The following is a 17673-nucleotide window of genomic DNA, read 5'->3' on the forward strand; positions in this document are numbered from 1 at the left end:
CTTGCAGTCTCTCTCCGTCTCTAAAAAATAAATAAATGTTAAAAAAAATGTTTTTTAATGGGCAGAAGACATGAATAGACATTGCTCCAAAGATATCCAGGTGGCCAAAAGACACGTGAAAAGATGCTCAACATCACTCATCATCAGGGAAATGCAAATCAAAACCACAATGAGGTAAAACATCACACCTGTCAGAATTGCTAAAATCAACAACACAAGAAAAAATAAATGTTGGCAAAATTGTGGAGAAGGAACCCTTGTACACAATTATGGAGAAGGAGCCCTTGTAGGTGAGAATGCAAACTAGTACAGCCACTGTGGAAAACAGTTTGGAGATTCCTCAAAAAATTCAAAATGAAGGGGCACCTAGGTGGCTCAGTTGACTGAGCATTCAACTCTTGATTTTCAGCTCAGGTCATAATCTCACAGTTCTTGAGTTTGAGCCTCACATTGGGCTCTCTGCTGTCAGCAAAGAACCCGCTTCTGATCATCTGTCCCCCTCTCTTTCTGCCCCTCCTCCACTTATACTCTCTCTCAAAAATAAATAACTTTTTTAAATTCTTTAAAAAAATTCAAAATGGAACTAGCCTATAACCCTGTAATCACACTGCGTAATTTACCCAAAGAATATGAAAAGATGTAAGCATGTGTGGAATATGAAAAACAGAAGGCAGAGACTGGACTGATACAGCAGCAAGCTAAGGAATGCCAAGAATTACCAGCCACAACCCAAGTAGGAAGAGGCAGGAAGGGTTCTACTGAGGAGTCTCAGAGGCAGTATGGCTCTGCTGATGTGCTGAGCTCAGACTCTCAGCTTCCAGAACTGTGAGGGAATACATTTGTTGTCTTAAGGCACACAGTTTGTAGCAGCCCCAACAAACTAACATTCTCCTTTTCTTTACTTCTTTACTATTCTCATTTTATTTCAGGTGTATTTCTTGATAATAGACTATAAAGATATGTTATTTTTTTTTTACCCAATCTCAGATCTTACTCTTTATATGGGGAATTTAACCAATTCACATTTATTGAGATCATAAACATTACTGGTTCCATTATTGCTAATTCCAGGAAGTTTTTCCACTACTTAAAAGAGCATTCCATGTGACACCTCAGCAAACAGTAGAGCACTTCAGTTAAGAACAACAGGTTATGGAAACAAAGGTTCAAATCCTGAATCTAATCTACTAGCTCCAAAATCTTGGGAAGTATGGTGAGCAGAATCATGTCCACATCCTAATCCCCAAAACCTGTGAATGTTACTTCACAGGGTAAAGGACTCTATAGACATTATTAAGAGTGAAGGATCTTGAGATGGGGAGATTACCCTGGATCATTTGGTTGGCCCAAACTATTCATTCAGTCCTTAAAAGCATATAACCTTCCCCAGCTGCAAAGAACAAAGAGATGAGCACAAGAGAAATGCTCAGCCCAGAAGCCAAGAAACCAGGAAGGCTCTAGAAGTTGGAAAATGCAAGGAAAGAGATTCTCCCCCTAGAGTCTCTAGAAAGGATCATGGTCCTACCTGGCTGGACTCCTGACCTCCAGAAATGTAAACATAAATCTGTACTGTTTGAAGCCACTAACCTCAGGATAATTTAGTATTATAAAAAGTGATATAGGAAATTACTTACCCTCACTAAGCCTGTTTCTCTAATTTTTTTTTTAAGTTTCTTTATTTTGAAAGAGAGCACATGCATGTAAGTGGAGGAGAGGCAAGAGAGAGAATCCCAGGCAGGCTCCACACCATCAGTGTAGAGCCCGATGTGGGGCTATACAGAAGAGTGTAAAAATGTAGCTACAGACAGGATTTAAAATAAACTCCAGAGCTTACCATGGAATAAATGTTTATATTGAAGATGAACATATATGTGAAATGCAGAGCAGGAACTCTGACAAACTACTCTGGGTTACATAAAAATATCACCTACATATGAATGTTTTAATATAAATGAATGTTACAATAACCTGTTAGCAAACTCCCACAATGTCCAGCGTTAACTCATGGGAGTGATACAGAGTGGCCAGAAAAAAAAATTCTTCCCCCCAAATCTCATATCCCTTCTTCAGAGAAGGCAGATGGAACAACAACCATCAAAGGAAGGAAAAGTCTTCATAATACAGATGTCAGTGCTTTTTAAAAAGACATTTACATAAAAAGAACAAGATTTAAGAACCCATTCAACTATGCCCATTACCCAATATGCATCTAGAGATAAAGATAGAATAAGGCCCTGTTACATTTCTTTCACGCATCCTCTAAGTCACTTACTCTGATGCCTGAAGGAAAGCATTCTCATGCTTCTGCTGTCCTGATAACCAGAAATGAAACACAACACTTTTTAAATTAAACACATTAAAAAACCCCAAACTTACAAACAATCATCTGTGCTTTCTGCACAAAGACTGATAGTTTTCCCATCTCGGCAAACAATCTGCAGCATACAGTCTTTTGGCTTCCCATCTGGAGGCTGAATATCTATGAAAAATAAGTAGAATAAAGAAATATTTACATAATTTTTAAAGGACTTATTCTTACTTAACAGCTCAGATAAGCAAAAGACCACTTCAGAACACTCCAATTCCAAAGCATCTTTGTCCTGCTCCACAGACCCAACCACATGAATAACAACTGTTCCAATTAAACTTAAGTCTCTTCTAAAAGTCCATCCACATGTAGAGATGTATAGAAAAGCCCAGATATTACAAGAATAAATCCCACACAATGAAAAGTGTTACAAAGCATCAGATAACAGAGGACTTACTGCTTTTGTTCACAGGAAACACTAAACTGGATCACTGCTTTAAAAGTGAAAATCGTATTTTTAAAATATCTCTGTGTACCAAGAAATAAAGTCTATGATACCTGAGCTTGGTTTAGGTAGAGATTTCGACAGCTGACCACGAACACCAGTGTTTTATGACCTGACATGTGAAAGCAAGATGTTACACCAATGCTTACTACAGGCACACATGCCACTTGTGACTCTTTAATTCAAAAACTCTTACATAAGAGCAGGATGTGTCAAACATCAATGTTTACTAAAAGACTCTATTCCAAATAGAAGTAGAGTGAATTAACAGGGAAGTCTATATATGCCATTAATTAGAAATAAAGGGTCACTGGGTGGCTCAGTCAGTTAAAGCGACCAGCTCTTGGTTTCAGCTCTGGTGATGATCTCATGGTTCTCGAGTCTGAGACCCGCATCAGGCTCTGTGCTGACAGTGTGGAGGCTCTATGCTGACAGTGTGAAGCCTGCTTGGGATTCTCTGTCTCCCTCTCTCTGTCCTTTCTCCACTTGTGCTCTCTCTCTAAAAATTAAAAAGCTAAGTCCATACTTATTAAAAACCTGTTCCTTAAAACGAATGTAATGGATAACTCCAAGAAACTAAGGTATCATGGATCCTTAAGTAACTGACTAACTGATCAATAAGATTCCCATTTCTGAGTCACAAAATCTATACTGCCTAGGGTGGTTCCGTCCTTCCTGGGGATCCCAGAACTCTGGCTGTTTCTACCACCTTCTCCATGAGGCAACAAGAAATGTGAACTGCTGGGTTTAATGCAGATGAGAAAATTCAATCTGCCCCAATCATATGATTCAGGATCCCAGCATCTAGGTGCCCACTGTGCTTACCTCCCAGGTGAAACCCTTCTTTGGTCTGCTAATGAAAGCAAAATGAGTAAGAAAGAGGATTCAACTCCCAATGGTGAAAAGCAGAGGACAGAAGCTGCCACGACAGACTCACTCACCCCGACACTCATGCCCCATGCGGATGTTGATGCAGTCCACTGGCATGTGAACCTTATCCTCAACACTCTGCCGAGTCTGGTCATCATAATAGATCAGGTGACCATCTGACCACAGGTCAAACCAATTCTTCTTCCAACGCTTCAAAATAGTACCTGAAAAAAAAAAGATAGATTTGCTTTGAGCTAAAAAGGCAAGGACTTTACCCTCTAACTCACAAGTAACAGAAACAAAGGAAACTTTCCTCTGGCCCCCTAAGTATACCTGCATACAAATGCCCAGAGCACTACATCCAAATAGAGATGCAAGTGGACTCCAACGGCATGAATGATGCACCAGGGCTACATGCAGCTTACACTAAAAATACTAAGAAAGCTGCTAACTTAATAGGCCCAAATTAAAAAAAAAAAGTTTAATAAAACCTTGATTTTGGTAACAAGCATTGGTGAAAATGTAGGAAAAAAGGAACCCTCGTACACTGTCGGTGGGAATGTTTATTGGCACAGTCACTATAGAAAACAGTATTGCAGTTCCCCCAAAAATTAAAAATAAAATGACAATATAAATATAGTCCAATAATTCTACTAGGTATTTACCCAAAGAAAACAAAATCACTCATTCAAAAAGATACATGCACTTCTATGTTTACTACAGCATTATTTACAACAGCCAAGATGTGGGAGCAACGTTAAGTTGCGAAGCGTCCATTGACAGATATATAAGGAAGATGTGATGTTTATATGCAAGGGATATTACACAGTCATACAAAAGGAGACTGTGTCGTTTGCACTGACATGGATGACATAGAAGGTATTATGTTAAGTGAAATAAATCAGACTGAAAAAGACAGATATATGATTCCACTCATATGTGGAATCTAAAATATATATATTTACATATATATATCAAATGAGCCAGTCACTGGAATAAAAGGCACATCATAAGGAATAGAGTTAATAACACTATAATAGTGACATAGACGTAGGGGGACAGATGTGAGCACAGCGTTGCATAATAGAGTTATATACCTGAAACTGTGTCAACTATATTTAAAAAAATTTTTGGTGGGGGGGTGGGGGAACCTGGGTGCCTCAGTCAGTTAAGCATCTGACTTTGGCTCAGGTCATGATCTCATGGTCCATGAGTTCAAGCTGCACATCAGGTTCTGTGCTGACAGCTCAGAGCCTGGATCCTGTTTCAGATTGTTTCTCCCTTACTCTATGCCCCTCCCCCACTTATGCCTCTGTTTCTCTCCCTAAAGTAAATAAACATTAAAAAATTTTTTGGAAAAAAAAAACCAAAATAATTTTTTAACAAACTCTTCCTTTTGACTAATGAGACACCTAATATTTAATTTTCCATGAAGTATAGCTGAACTTTCCTGGTACTATTTAACTTTGTTAGGCTGTTCAGAAAACACTGGACTATGAAGTCTCACATAATAAGTATAGATAACAGTACCCTCCACATTGGGAAAAATGTTTTTTTCTTTTTCTCCAAGGACTCTCACATATACTCCTAACACTTGCCTTCCCTTAAAGCCCATGGGTGTGGGAGGGTGGCTCAGACACTGGGTGCACCCATAGCCAGGATGCTGACCCCCATCCTCTGTGGATCTGTCCCACTACCTCACATGTCCCCATCAGTTTAAGGAATTCATCCTGTCATTTGTAATCTTGGGCTAGGCACTCAACTTCATAAAACTCAAGTACCCCTGTCAGCCAGAAGAGAAAACTATAGAGCCAAGTCACTCCTACCCCTTCCTCACACACAGACACTAAGTACTATATCCTCTCTTCCTGTAGAGCCCACTCTGTTCCTGGCCATCATGCACAAATCCCATTCTGTGTGCCTCTCCTTATGCTCCTGTGGCGGCCACCAGTATTAATCAAATGGCAACACGTCAGCCTTCCAAACTTTCCACAACTGTCAGGCACCCTCCTTGCTGAGGGGGCATCCACAGCTCTGGCCCAAACTGATAACTAAATGACATTAGCATCCACCTGACTGACAGCCCCTGAGCTATACCGAAACTACCAGAGAAAGCCACCCAAACAAGACAGGTAGAATCACTGGATTAGAGAAGTCCTGACTGCAGATTCCCAAAGTAAGTTGTCCTCCAGATCCCAGAGGTCCTAAGGGTCTGTGTGGCAACAGCAAGAAAAAGGAGTCTGAGAGACCACTTAGCAAACACGTAACCATCTGTGTACCTCTGTTACCCAGTGAATATAATGCATTTCATCTCATTTTATTTTATTGGGATTGATAGTTCTGCTTTTACAAAGAAGGAAAATCAACCTATACATGGGCAGATGGGGAAATGGAGTAATCTTCTGAATATACGAATTTTGAGACTGCCATGAACCAGGACACTAGAAAAGTCTGTACGACTTATTTAAAAGACATCTATTTTGTGTACGTCATCATGCTAGGCACTGATAAGGTTTCGCAGGGAACAAAAAACGATGGTCAAAATAGTCACTGTTCACTTATGCTGACAGAACATTTACCATGAGTCATGGTGGAGACAGTCTCCCTCAGTCAGGGGAGCAGTAAAGCCTAAGGAGAAAACCAGAGGACGTTCAAATGGCCAGGAAAGGAAGGTGCATATATCCTCAAGGTCTGAGCACAGCTTTCTGCATCCCCTGACAATTTAGGGAAGGATAGGATCACAGAATCCAAGACAAGAAGACTTACACAAAGACTGGGGGTAGGCTCCAATACGCTAGGACTTTCTTTTTAAAGCCAACTTTGTAATGGCTCTATCTAAGAATACAGAATTGTCACATACCTTGAACACCTGGTTCAGCTCCAGGTCTGGGAATGTAGAACTAGTGACAGGACAAATAAAGCTGAAAGCTTCTCTCCTGGTAGAAAATGTGTCAGTGTTGAAATGACACAGTCCTGCCTCTGAATACAGGTTTGCTTCCCTGTTAGTGTTACCAAGTTACCAAATATCACTGAAATTCCATTTCTTCTATGGAAGAGCAGTTGGGATAATTACACAATATATGTAAAACCTTTATAACAAGGTCACAAATAAGCTTCACAAATAATGGTTTTTACAAACCATCTAAGGTATGCCGTCCATTCTTCACAGTTAGTCTCCATTTTAGCTAAGTTCTGAAGGTGTTCCCCACACAGAAATTTGCATCTGAACAATAAAGATTATAAACCACAGCTCAGTTTTTCAATAGAGTAATAAATGATGTACTAATCACTTTTCCCTTAATTCTGCTCTTTCTAGAAGAACAGCAGAATAATCTGTTTACTCTTTCTTCAATAAACAAAGTCAGTTCTTCCTGCTCCAGAACATACCATGAATACTACTTCAGATGGCAATCTCAGAGATAAACAGTACATGAAAGATCCTCACACACACAGATGGGTCTAAGAATATGCATTCAACTCCATAAAGAATTGAGTTTCTTCTGCAGAGTTCTTTTGGAGATCCAAAAGACTTGCTTTAAATAAACTCATTCCCTCCAGTCTAACCTTCATCCCTACAATTAAAGTCTCTAGTACTTCAGAATCTTAGTCACTGTTCCATCCCCAGATGAGACAGGTATTTCCCACGAAAAGAGCAGTACCCCATGCTAACATATCAGCTCAGCCTAGTTAGAGTCAAGCAGGGCCTCAGGTCATACTAGTGAGAAAAAAAGAAACCAGGAGGGGTTACCATGATGTTCTGGTTTCTGTCAAGGCAGCAGCCAAGAAAAGAACTCTGTGTGAGCAGAAACAGTTCACAGAGCTCTAAAATTTCCAAGAGGACATCCAGAGCAACAACATTAATAAGACTTTACTATTTGTTTTTTTTGTTTTCTGTTTTTGAGAGAGAAAGAGAGACGGAGAGAGCATGTGAGCAGTCAGAGAGAGAGGGAGACACAGAATCCGAAGCAGGCTCCAGGCTCTCAGCTGTCAGCCCAGAGCCTGATAAAGGGCTCAAACTCAGGAACCTCAAGATCATGCCCCAAGCTAAGGTCAGACTCTCAACCCACTGAGCCACCCAGTCACCCCTATTTGTTTTTAAATGTGATCTGTTTCAGCAGCAGAAATAAACATGTACCCTAAGGCAACACTAAACCCAGACCAAGGGGCTCTGTTCAGTACTTACTTTGTCGTAGCAACCATCCACTCTTCACAAACGCCATCTTTCCACCTATAAAAGAAAGAGCCAGGTTCAAAAGTCACACCCAGAAAAGGAAATGGCCCATGTGAGCTGTTTTTCACTTATAACACTTCTGAAACCAAATGTGTGGGGTCTTTCCAACTTTAACAACCAATTCTCCAAATCTCTGGACACCAACTGGATGTCTACTGATTCAACCCAATTCTAACCTGGAGTTTAGCATCCAACTCCACAAGTTCCGAGCTCAGTTCCACAAGAGTGCTTCCACTTTAGACACAAGTCCTGAGTCTCCAGTATTTCTGACCTACAGACTGGGGATTCTCACAACCTCTCCTCAAATTTGGTAATTTGCCAGAATGGCTCACAGAACTCAGGAAAGCATTGTACTTACCATTGCCTAAAGGATAAAGGACACATAAAGGATACAACTCAAGAAGAACAAGATGGTAGATTCTCTAGGTATACCACCCCCTCTCAGCACCCTATGCAATCATTAACCTGGAAGCTCTTGGAACCCTGGCATTTAGGGGTTTTTAAGGAAAGTTCCATTAGGAAGAAATGACTGAATATATCACTGGCCACTGGTGACTGAATTTAATACCCAGCCTCTCCCCAGGGATGCGGCTGAAAATTCTAAACTTCTTTTTTTTAAGTTTATTTATTTATTTTGAGAGAAAGAGTGCACTGTCAGCTTGAACTCACAAACCATGAGATCATGACCTGAGCAGAAATCAAGAGTCAGATGCTTAACCAACTGAGTCACAGTTCTAAGCCTGTAATCACAAGGGTGATCCTCAGCATCCAACCCCATCTTGGAAGTTATCTGGGGCCCAACAAGAGTCATCTCATTAGCATAAACTTAGGTATGGCTGAAAGGCAATTATTACTTTTTTTATGTTTTTTATTTATTTTTGAGAGACAGAGAGAGAGAGCATGAGCAGGGCAGGGTCAGAGAGAAAGGGAGGTACAGAATTAGAAGCAGGCTCCAGGCTCTGAGCTAGCTGTCAGCACAGAGCCCGATGCGGGGCTCAAACCTACGAACCCGTGAGATCATGACCTGAACCGAAGTCGGATGCTCAACCGACTGAGCCACCCAGGCACCCCTGAAAGGCACTTATGAATCACAAGACATTCCTAGCACCTCTATCTCAGGAAATTCCAAGGTTTTCCTTTGTTTTTTAAGTTTATTTATTTATTGAGAGACAGCATGCACAAGTGGGAAAGGGGAAGAGAAAGAGAGGGAAGCATAGAATCGTAAACAGGCTCCAGGATCTAAACTGTCAGCGCAGAGCCTGACGCAGAGCTCGCAACACACGACCTAAGCCGAAGTCAGATGTTAAGAAATGTTAACAGAGTGAGACACCCAGGAGCCCAACACAGGGCTCCAACTCACCAACCACAAGATCCTGACCTGAGCCAAAGTCGGGCACTTAACCAACTGTGCTGCCCAGTCACCCCAGGAAACATCTTTTTCTATTGCTCCCCATTTTTACACAACCACGAGCTGATGAAGGAACAGCAAAGTTGTAGGACAACTTTCCAACCAGGTTTTATAATTATCATATTGTGGCTTGGTAGCAGCTCCCAATACCTGCTGGTAATTTCTGGCCTATTCCCAGATATTTTCTCTTTCACATGAAATACAGACTGAGAATTTATGTTACAATGGTAGGACACTTTCATATAATTATCCAGGATTTGGCATGAATGAATATGGGTTTGATATTCTGGGGTAATAACACAAATGTTCGAGATGTAATGCTGTCTATAACATTGCAATACCCATCCTTTTAATTTATAATTTGACCTGTTGCTTCTACTAAGGTATAAGCTACATGAAAACAGGGACTTGGTTTGGTCACTGCTGTGTCCTTAGTGCCTACCACAGGCTGGGAACATATTAACACTCATCAAAGAATATGTGTTGGATGAAAATATGATGGTGTCCATTTGGAAGTAAATAATTATTTTAAGATGTTTTAGGCTCCAAGTTTTAGGAAACCAGTTCAACGCAGTTTAAATAATAAAGAAACTTTCATTTTGCCTAACAGCCTTGGTTTAGGGTGGGTTTCCCTGTCAGTGACCCAGCAGAGTTAGCTCCACAGTCAGCTGCCCTCGGGCTAGTCCCCTCTAGTCAACAGTGGGCAGCAGGCACCTGCACATCCACTGGGGAGAAGGGGAAGACATTGTCCCTCTGATTCTCATTCACCTGGGAATGTATGAGCATCTAAATATGGGGAGAAAATGAAAAACTTCCTTTCTTGGTGAGGACAGATAGCATGAGTTGGCAGAAATTGCAAGGACACTAAGAACCTTTAAAGTAGATTTTGGAGGGATTGGTCGGAGATGGCAGAGGTGGAAGAGACACTGAAGCGACTTCAGAGCCAGAAGGGAGTACAGGGAATCATCGTGGTGAACACAGAAGGCATTCCCATCAAGAGCACCATGGACAATCCCACCACCACACAGTATGCCAACCTCATGCACAACTTCATCTTGAAGGCCCGCAGCACCGTGCGTGAAATCGACCCCCAGAATGACCTCACCTTTCTTCGAATTCGCTCCAAGAAAAATGAAATTATGGTTGCACCAGATAAAGACTATTTCCTGATTGTGATTCAGAATCCAACTGAATAAGCCACTCTCTTGGTTCCCTGCATCATTCCTTAATTTAATAGTCCCCAAGAATAATGATGTTAATCATATCAGCCAACTGGCAGGTGGAAATCACCTTAGAGCCTACTTAGACCAGTCTAGTGACCAAAGTCATCAAAGTTGTCCATCTGCTGGCCAATCACCCTTGAGTTCCTGGGTGGGCCTTCTTTCCTCATCTCCAGATTTTGGAGCAAGAGCTTTGAGCAGCCTGCACCCTGCTTCCTTATGATCTTCCGTTCACTTTGTCACCCTTGGAAAAGGCTGTTTTTCTTTAACTAAAAATAACTGAAATGCTTAAAAAAATAAATAAATAAAATAAAATAAAATAAATAAAGTAGATTTTGGAAATGCCGGAGTATAGGATGAGTCAAGCTTGTGGGGCTCTTTTTGCAAAGCTTTGGAGAAAGGGGAGAATTTAGCCATACTTAAATATAAGAAAAATTAAAGGGGGGGAGACTAATTTCTTCTTTTCAGGTTCCCATTTGGGCTTTTGCTTTGTTTTGCTAATCCTTAAAGAGAATACCTAAGAATGCTGAAGTAGAAAACCAAAGTGGTCCATAATCTCAGCCTCCAAATAAAATCTTTAATTTAAAAAAATTTTAAGGGGCACCTGGGTGGCTCAGTTGGTTAAGCATCCGGCTTCGGCTCAGGTCACGATCTCACGGTTCGTGGGTTCGGGCCCTGCGTCAGGCTCTGTGCTGGCAGCAAGCTCAGAGCCTGGAGCCTGTTTCAGATTCTGTGTCTCCCTCTCTCTCTGACCCTCCCCAGCTTATGCTATCTCTGTCTCTCAAAAATAAATTTAAAAACCATTAAAAAAAATTTTTTTTAATTTTAAGTAATCTTAATGTGATCAACATAAAGCTCAAACTCATGACCTGAGATCAAGAGTTGCACACTCTACCAACTGAGCCAGCCAGGCGCCTCTAAAATCTGTTGATTAAAAAAAAGGAGAGAAGTGACTGGGTGGTTCAGTTGATTGAAAGTCCCACTCGATCTTGTTAGTTCAAGCCTTACATTAGGCTCCATGCTGGGTGTGGGGCCTACTTAAAAAAAAAAAAGGGGGGGTGGGGGGCGCCTGGGTGGCTTAGTCGGTTGAGCATCCGGCTTCGGCTCAGGTCATGATCTCCCAGTTCGTGAATTCAAGCCCATGTCAAGCTCTGTGCCTGTCTTTGGATTCTGCATCTCCCTCTTTCTCTGACCCTCCCCTGCTTGCACAGTCTCTTTCTCTAAAAAATAAATGAAAAACATAAAAAAATAAAGGGATATAATACATGCAAATTGTTAAATAATTTAAATATTACAAAAAGGTGCAATTGGACTTAATAGTCACTTTTCTGATACAGCAGCACTGACTCACTCTTCTCTTCAGATATGCATCCTTAACAGTGTCTTTGATTCCTACCACAAAATAATTACGCTAGTATCAGCACATACTGTTCTACCTCCTTCTTTTAATCATCTGCAGGGGCACCTGGGTGGCTCAGTTGGTTAAACGTCCAACTTCAGCTCAGGTCATGATCCCCTGTGCATGAGTTTAAGCCCCGTGTCGAGATCTGTGCTGACAGCTCAGATCCTGAAGCCTGCTTCAGATTCTGTGTCTCCCTCTCTCTCTGCCCCTTTCCTGCTCGTACTCTTTTTCTCTCAAAAATAAACATTAAATAAATTTTTTTGAAAAGAAAGACATTTCCTGAACTTTTCTGGTAACTTTTTTGTATTCTCTAATGATTCTTTATATCAATTTGAATCTATTTGCTGTCATTTATAATAGTCAAAATGTCAGACCAATGTTAACCTTGGTAAGAACACTGAGGCGTCTGGATGGCTCAATCAGTTAAGCACCCGACTCAGATTTCAGGTCAGGTCATGATCATAAGATTCATGGGACCAAGCTCCACAATGAGCTCTGCACTGACAGTGTGGAGCCTGCTTGGGATTCTCTCCCTCTCTGAAATCCCCTACTCATGTGCACACACACTTTCTCTCCCTTTCTCTCTCTCAAAGTTAAAAAAAAACATTAAAAAAAAAAAATCAACCTTCATTTACTCAAAGGTCTTTTAAGAAACTGAGTCCAACAATTTTACATACCTGTAAAACTATCAACACTAGCACCCATGAAGATAAAGAGTCAAAAAGAAGGTTCCAAATAAAACCTTAAAAACCTAGAGATTTCTTTCCTGTTATCTACCAACTGTATGGGTCAACATCTGAGTTACTCATATTCTCGTTGGTGTTTTCTTGGCGTGAGGCTGGGTTTTACTTTTCAGGTATCTGGCACTCAAGGTATGGCAACAACAGGAAACTGATCAACTGACTTGGGAATCAGTTTCAGGCCAGTTGAGTAAAAATACAAAAAGAAAAAAAAAACTTCTACACTAAGGGGACACCATAAACATACCTTTGGTTTGTCCACATAAAATAATTCAAAACCATTAGAGAAAGAGAAAACTAAATTATTATAACAAAGTCAAAAGAAACTGGAATTAGCAACAGAAACTCATGACTTTTTGAAAAAGGTAACTCTTCTGTGGACTCATGTCGCTTCTTATCTGGTATCATCCTATCTTTAGTCATTATGTGGAACAATCTCACATGTACCCCATGTCCAGATTTTTATCTCTGATACGGTCTTCTCTAAAAGGAGCCAGTGCTTCTTGAAAATGAGCTGGTTACAACTTAGGGACAGGAAATCTCAGGATGTGCCTACTGTCAAAAAGTAAAGACACAGGACACCTGGGTGGCTCAGTCAGTCATGATTTCATCTCAGGTCATGATTCCAGGGTTGTGGGACTGACCCCCACATCGGGCTCTGCACTGAGCATGGAGTATGCTTAAGATTCTCTCTCTCATTCTCTCCACCCCCACCCCGGTCACCTGCTCATGCATACTCTCTCTCCAAATAAAAATATAAATTAAACTTCAAAAATTAAAGAAAAAAAGCAAAGATGCTTGCTTTTAGAAAGGATAAAGATACCAACCAGCTGAAAATTTGACAATGCCAAATTGAAAACAATTATAGTTCATTAGAAACAACTGAGGATGAAAGGCATCTCAAGTATAAAATGATGACTAAAACCAAATACACTGCTATAGAATGCATTAGAGAAATCACACAACTTCCAAAGTGAGTTTGGATTTCACTCAACTGGGGACCCAAAGAATAAAAGTTTAAACACTTTGATTTATATAATACCTTCTCCTCACTTGATAATTCAAATGGTTATTATGGTAATAATAAGGGGTATCTGTTGCGTTTACTATGATGCCACAATCTCTTTTTTAAGACAAAAGGTCTAGACTTCTGAGTTAAGGACTCAAGTGTATAAAGCTTAGACAGTAGAGAAGACTGTAGGAATCAGCTTCGAACCAGCCTAAAACTCAAATCACCAGAAAGAAGGACTTTTGGGGAAACAAACCTTGAATTCACACCCTCAAGAATACACTGAGTTCGGTTACTTGCACTTGCTGGAGAGGCACTTAGGAGCCAGTCTCTAGAAAAGTCAAAAGAAGCCAAGAAAGGATTAAAGCCCCATGATAATGCAAGCCTGCTCACCCTCATTCGGCAGTATCATCCACCACAGCGCACCTTCTTAGGGGAAGGAGGCTAGGACATTTTGCCATCTAGCAGACACAACAAGGTGGGCACTTAATTGAACGCAAGGAAACAAGTCCTCCATCCCCACTGAAGAGATGTGTCCTTTATCTATGACTCCTAGCCTCTTCTGTCAGGACCATGCTGGTATCACCAGACCACTTGCTGCCTCATCAGTCATCCTCTGGCTCCCAACCCATAAGCATCCTGTAATACAATACAGACCCTCCACACAATGCCCTATAAATAAGATAAACCAAGGGCAACAGTCCTTAAATAAGCAGCTGCCATTACCTGCTCCCTAAATGACCCACCTCACCTAAGCTGGGCCGCAGCTGTATCTATCTAGAGTCTATACCCTGCCAAGCTCCTGAACTCTGACCACAGAGCCAGGGGAGGAGACTTGTCACTCAGTCCACCAGCAGGCCTGCCATACAGAGCACTCACATGCCACTGCCTAAAAGAGGTACTCTATTCATCGGCCCAGGCTAATTACTAATCCTACTAGCCGGCCCTACCTTAAGGTTACCTAGAAACCGTGCTCAGAGGGGGGAAAAAGGCAGACTTTAAACATCCATCTTTTTATTTTTCCCTCTGTGTTAAACAGTATTACAGTTACATAAAATCCACACTGTAATTCACCGGCAAGTTATTTTCAAGGAGAGAGGACACAACAGTGATATTAAAATGAGAATCCATGACAAAAGATATACCAATAATGTCAAGATTACCCATGCTAATGACTGCTTTGCTATTTTCAACATTAATGATGGATTATTAGGAGCACAAACAGCTAACTCTGCTCCCTCCTGAAATGTAACTAAAATGAGTTAAGGGGAAAACAAGCCATAAATCACAGAGACACCAGCAGCAGAGACAAAAACGGATGACCCATGTTCAAATCCTGACTCATTCACTTATTTATAAGTGGCCAAGTTACTTAACTTTCCCAAGTCTTAGTTTCTTGGTCTATATAATGTTAATATCAACACCTATTTGACAGAATTTGGAAAATTAGGTGAAAAAATATGTAAATATTGGCACAGTGCCTGACATTTTCTAAAATTCAAAAATTGGTAGCTACTCACCGGGCAATTACTATTATCACTATTATTTCCTCACTAGCCACCTGACAAAAATTTGCCCAAAACATTCCAAAAGACAGACACACTGTCTTCTCAGATGGCTTAGAAGACTTAATAAATTAAAATGCCCTTGAAGGTCAAAATCTGAACATATATACAGAAGTAAAAGCAAAAAACTTACAAACAAAAAACTTCCCTGAATACAAAACCAAATCCATCTTTAAAGGAACAGGAGTATTTTTTTGCCTTACCTTGCTAAGTCCACATCACTCCACAGCTTTTTTCAACGCTTCACTATTTGCATCCTGGATCAAGATCTACTGCATAAACTAAAACTCATCAGGTAAGAGTCCTGCTGTTGGTCTCTACAGAATAAAACAGCAGCAAACTAGATACAAAATACCCACATTACACACATGCCAGTAAACCTATAAGAAGTTTTAAATATAAACCATTTTCAACAATTCAAATTAAAGAAAACAAATATTCCCATTGGGTAGCAAACTGGGAAGCATAGCAAAGCCTCTAGAGTCAGGAAAAACTAGTATCTTCCAGATTAGTATGACTATCCCAAACAAGAGCGGTATCTATTCTTTCTATACCACTGATGCACACATTTCATAAATTCAGTCCTTGAGATTAGAGGAATTTAACTTACAGAATGTACTAACATCATTAAAAATATGCTAGTGAAGAACCTTTGTCAGAATCTGAGTTCTTTTCTGCAGCCTCCCTTAGAAAGTATTCACTTACTGAGCACTGCAGTCGGGGCAGGGTGATCCTGCAACGTTTGTTGGTTCCTGCCCTCAGAGATCAGATCAGTATGCTGTTGGGGGCGGGGAGTCAAGTAAAGAAATCACTACCAGGAAGAGTAAGCCCTAGACATTCTCATTCCCAGGTACAGGGTGGCCCTTGCACAAGCACATGTAGGCGGGTATTTTGGTCACTGATTTGTTCAGCAAATGAGAGCCCTAAGTAAACCGGCAGCTAAGTCCCAGCTCTGGCCCTAATTCCCCTCGTGACTTCAGACAACTCACTTCCTGCACAGGCACTGGTTTCCATCCAGACCACGAGACCTTTTTCTCCCTTTAAATACAAGGGACCTGCCTCTGGCAGTGGCTCCACCCCGTCCTAGTAAAAAACATGTATTTTCTAAAATATGTATTAAAAAATGTATATTCTCAGGGACCAGGAGTCAATGGCGTTGGGAGTTAATCACGTTGCTCTAGATTTTATGACAGTGTGACCATCGTACCTCATTCCCTCCACTTACCCTGAAAAACAGGAACTTACTATTCGTTCAAGAAACCCCTTGTACGTAACTTCCTCTACATTACAGATAAAAACAAAAAACTCCATGCCAACACGAAATAATAACCCCCTGCGCTCCAGAGTTCCTGGCCTGGATGAGTGAAAGAGTCAAATGCGGAAAAAAAAAAAAATGCAACCACTGCACAACAAAGAGCAGAGGAAACGAAGCAGGGGCCGGAAGCACGCGCGAGCGCACAGTTTCATTGTAGATCTGGATTCCTTAAGGAGGGTGTGATCTCCGGGCCGGAGGGCACGAAACAGGACCCAAGTCTCCGCGACCAGAGAGCTGGCACTAGGAAACCGGAGCCAGAGGAAAGACTGCGGGCCGGCCTGGAGCACCCGCGGGGAGCCGACCGGCGGCAGGAGAGCTCGGCGGGGCTGGGCGGCTCCAGGGGAGACTCTGGAGTGGCCAGCACCAGGGACGGGAGACGGCACGGGCCGAGGATAGTCCCTGCAGAGCGGCGCGGAGTTGGGCGGCTCCAGCCTGGCCGAAGCCAAGTGTGTACGCTCAGAGTCGCGGGGTGGGCGGCTCTAGGGAAGGCTCTGCAGGGGCCCACACGGTGGGAGGCGAGGGCCAGCGGAACTGCACTGCTCTTAGCAGAAGCTCTGGTGGCGCCGACACCCTCAACGGGAGCAAAGGATGTGGGCCAGGGGTCAACTCAGAGGGGCGCCTAGTGGGCGGCACCGAAGGAGGCTCAGCGGGGACCTACGTCCGGGAGATCGTCCTCTCGGAGGGGTGCGGGGCTGGGCTGCTCAACGGAAAGCTCCGCAGGGACCGACAGTCGGGAAGGGGAGGGCGTGCTGAGCGCGACAACCCCAGCGGAATCTCTGCAGGGACCGACCGCTGGTGGGGGGGGGGGGTGCGAAACGCTGGCCGAGCGGAGGTCTTCTCGGAGGAGGACCGGGCTGAGCGTCTCAGGAGAGGCTCCAAAAGGAACAACCTCGGGAGCTGAGGAGGAGAAGCGACGCGGGCGAGTGGGCCCGGCCCGAGGCGAGGGGTTGCGGGCTCGCCTGGACCAGACAGGGACAGTTACCTGAAAGCTACCGGGCGGCCGCCGCGGAGCACCAAAGCAGGACGGCGGAACGCAAGGACGCCGCCAAGGCTCTTCGGCTGCAAGTGCCTCACGCCTGCGTCCTGGCCGCCGTCCAACG

General features: G+C 42.4%; 2 protein-coding genes across 5 annotated transcripts in view; one reads left to right on the forward strand and one right to left on the reverse strand.

Moving 5' to 3' along the window:
* Positions 1–17673, reverse strand: part of PLEKHB2 (pleckstrin homology domain containing B2) — a 34028-nt gene extending 16355 nt beyond the window's left edge. For 2 of the 4 annotated variants that reach the window (XM_029934802.1, XM_029934803.1), the window contains exons 1-4: positions 17556–17673; positions 7867–7911; positions 3755–3907; positions 2377–2479 (exon numbers count right to left, since the gene is read on the reverse strand). In XM_029934802.1, the coding sequence (XP_029790662.1) occupies positions 2377–2479; positions 3755–3907; positions 7867–7903 (293 nt within the window). In that variant the 5' untranslated portion in view covers positions 7904–7911; positions 17556–17673. Of the gene's footprint in view, positions 1–2376; positions 2480–3754; positions 3908–7866; positions 7912–17555 lie in introns of those variants that run through there. The other 2 variants (XM_029934801.1, XM_029934804.1) reach the window with 2 other exon arrangements.
* On the forward strand, positions 10226–10831 carry LOC115287948 (dynein light chain roadblock-type 1). Its single transcript, XM_029934805.1, has one exon. It carries the CDS (start codon positions 10228–10230, stop codon positions 10516–10518), a length of 291 nt encoding a protein of 96 aa, XP_029790665.1. The 5' UTR covers positions 10226–10227; the 3' UTR covers positions 10519–10831.

This window comes from Suricata suricatta, chromosome 3 (assembly GCF_006229205.1).
Source record: "Suricata suricatta isolate VVHF042 chromosome 3, meerkat_22Aug2017_6uvM2_HiC, whole genome shotgun sequence".
Lineage (NCBI taxonomy): Eukaryota > Metazoa > Chordata > Mammalia > Carnivora > Herpestidae > Suricata > Suricata suricatta.

What these genes read in the sequence shown, in the direction of transcription:
- LOC115287948 (XM_029934805.1), top strand. Translation starts at nt 10,228, where the DNA reads ATGGCAGAGGTGGAAGAGACACTGAAGCGACTTCAGAGCCAGAAGGGA.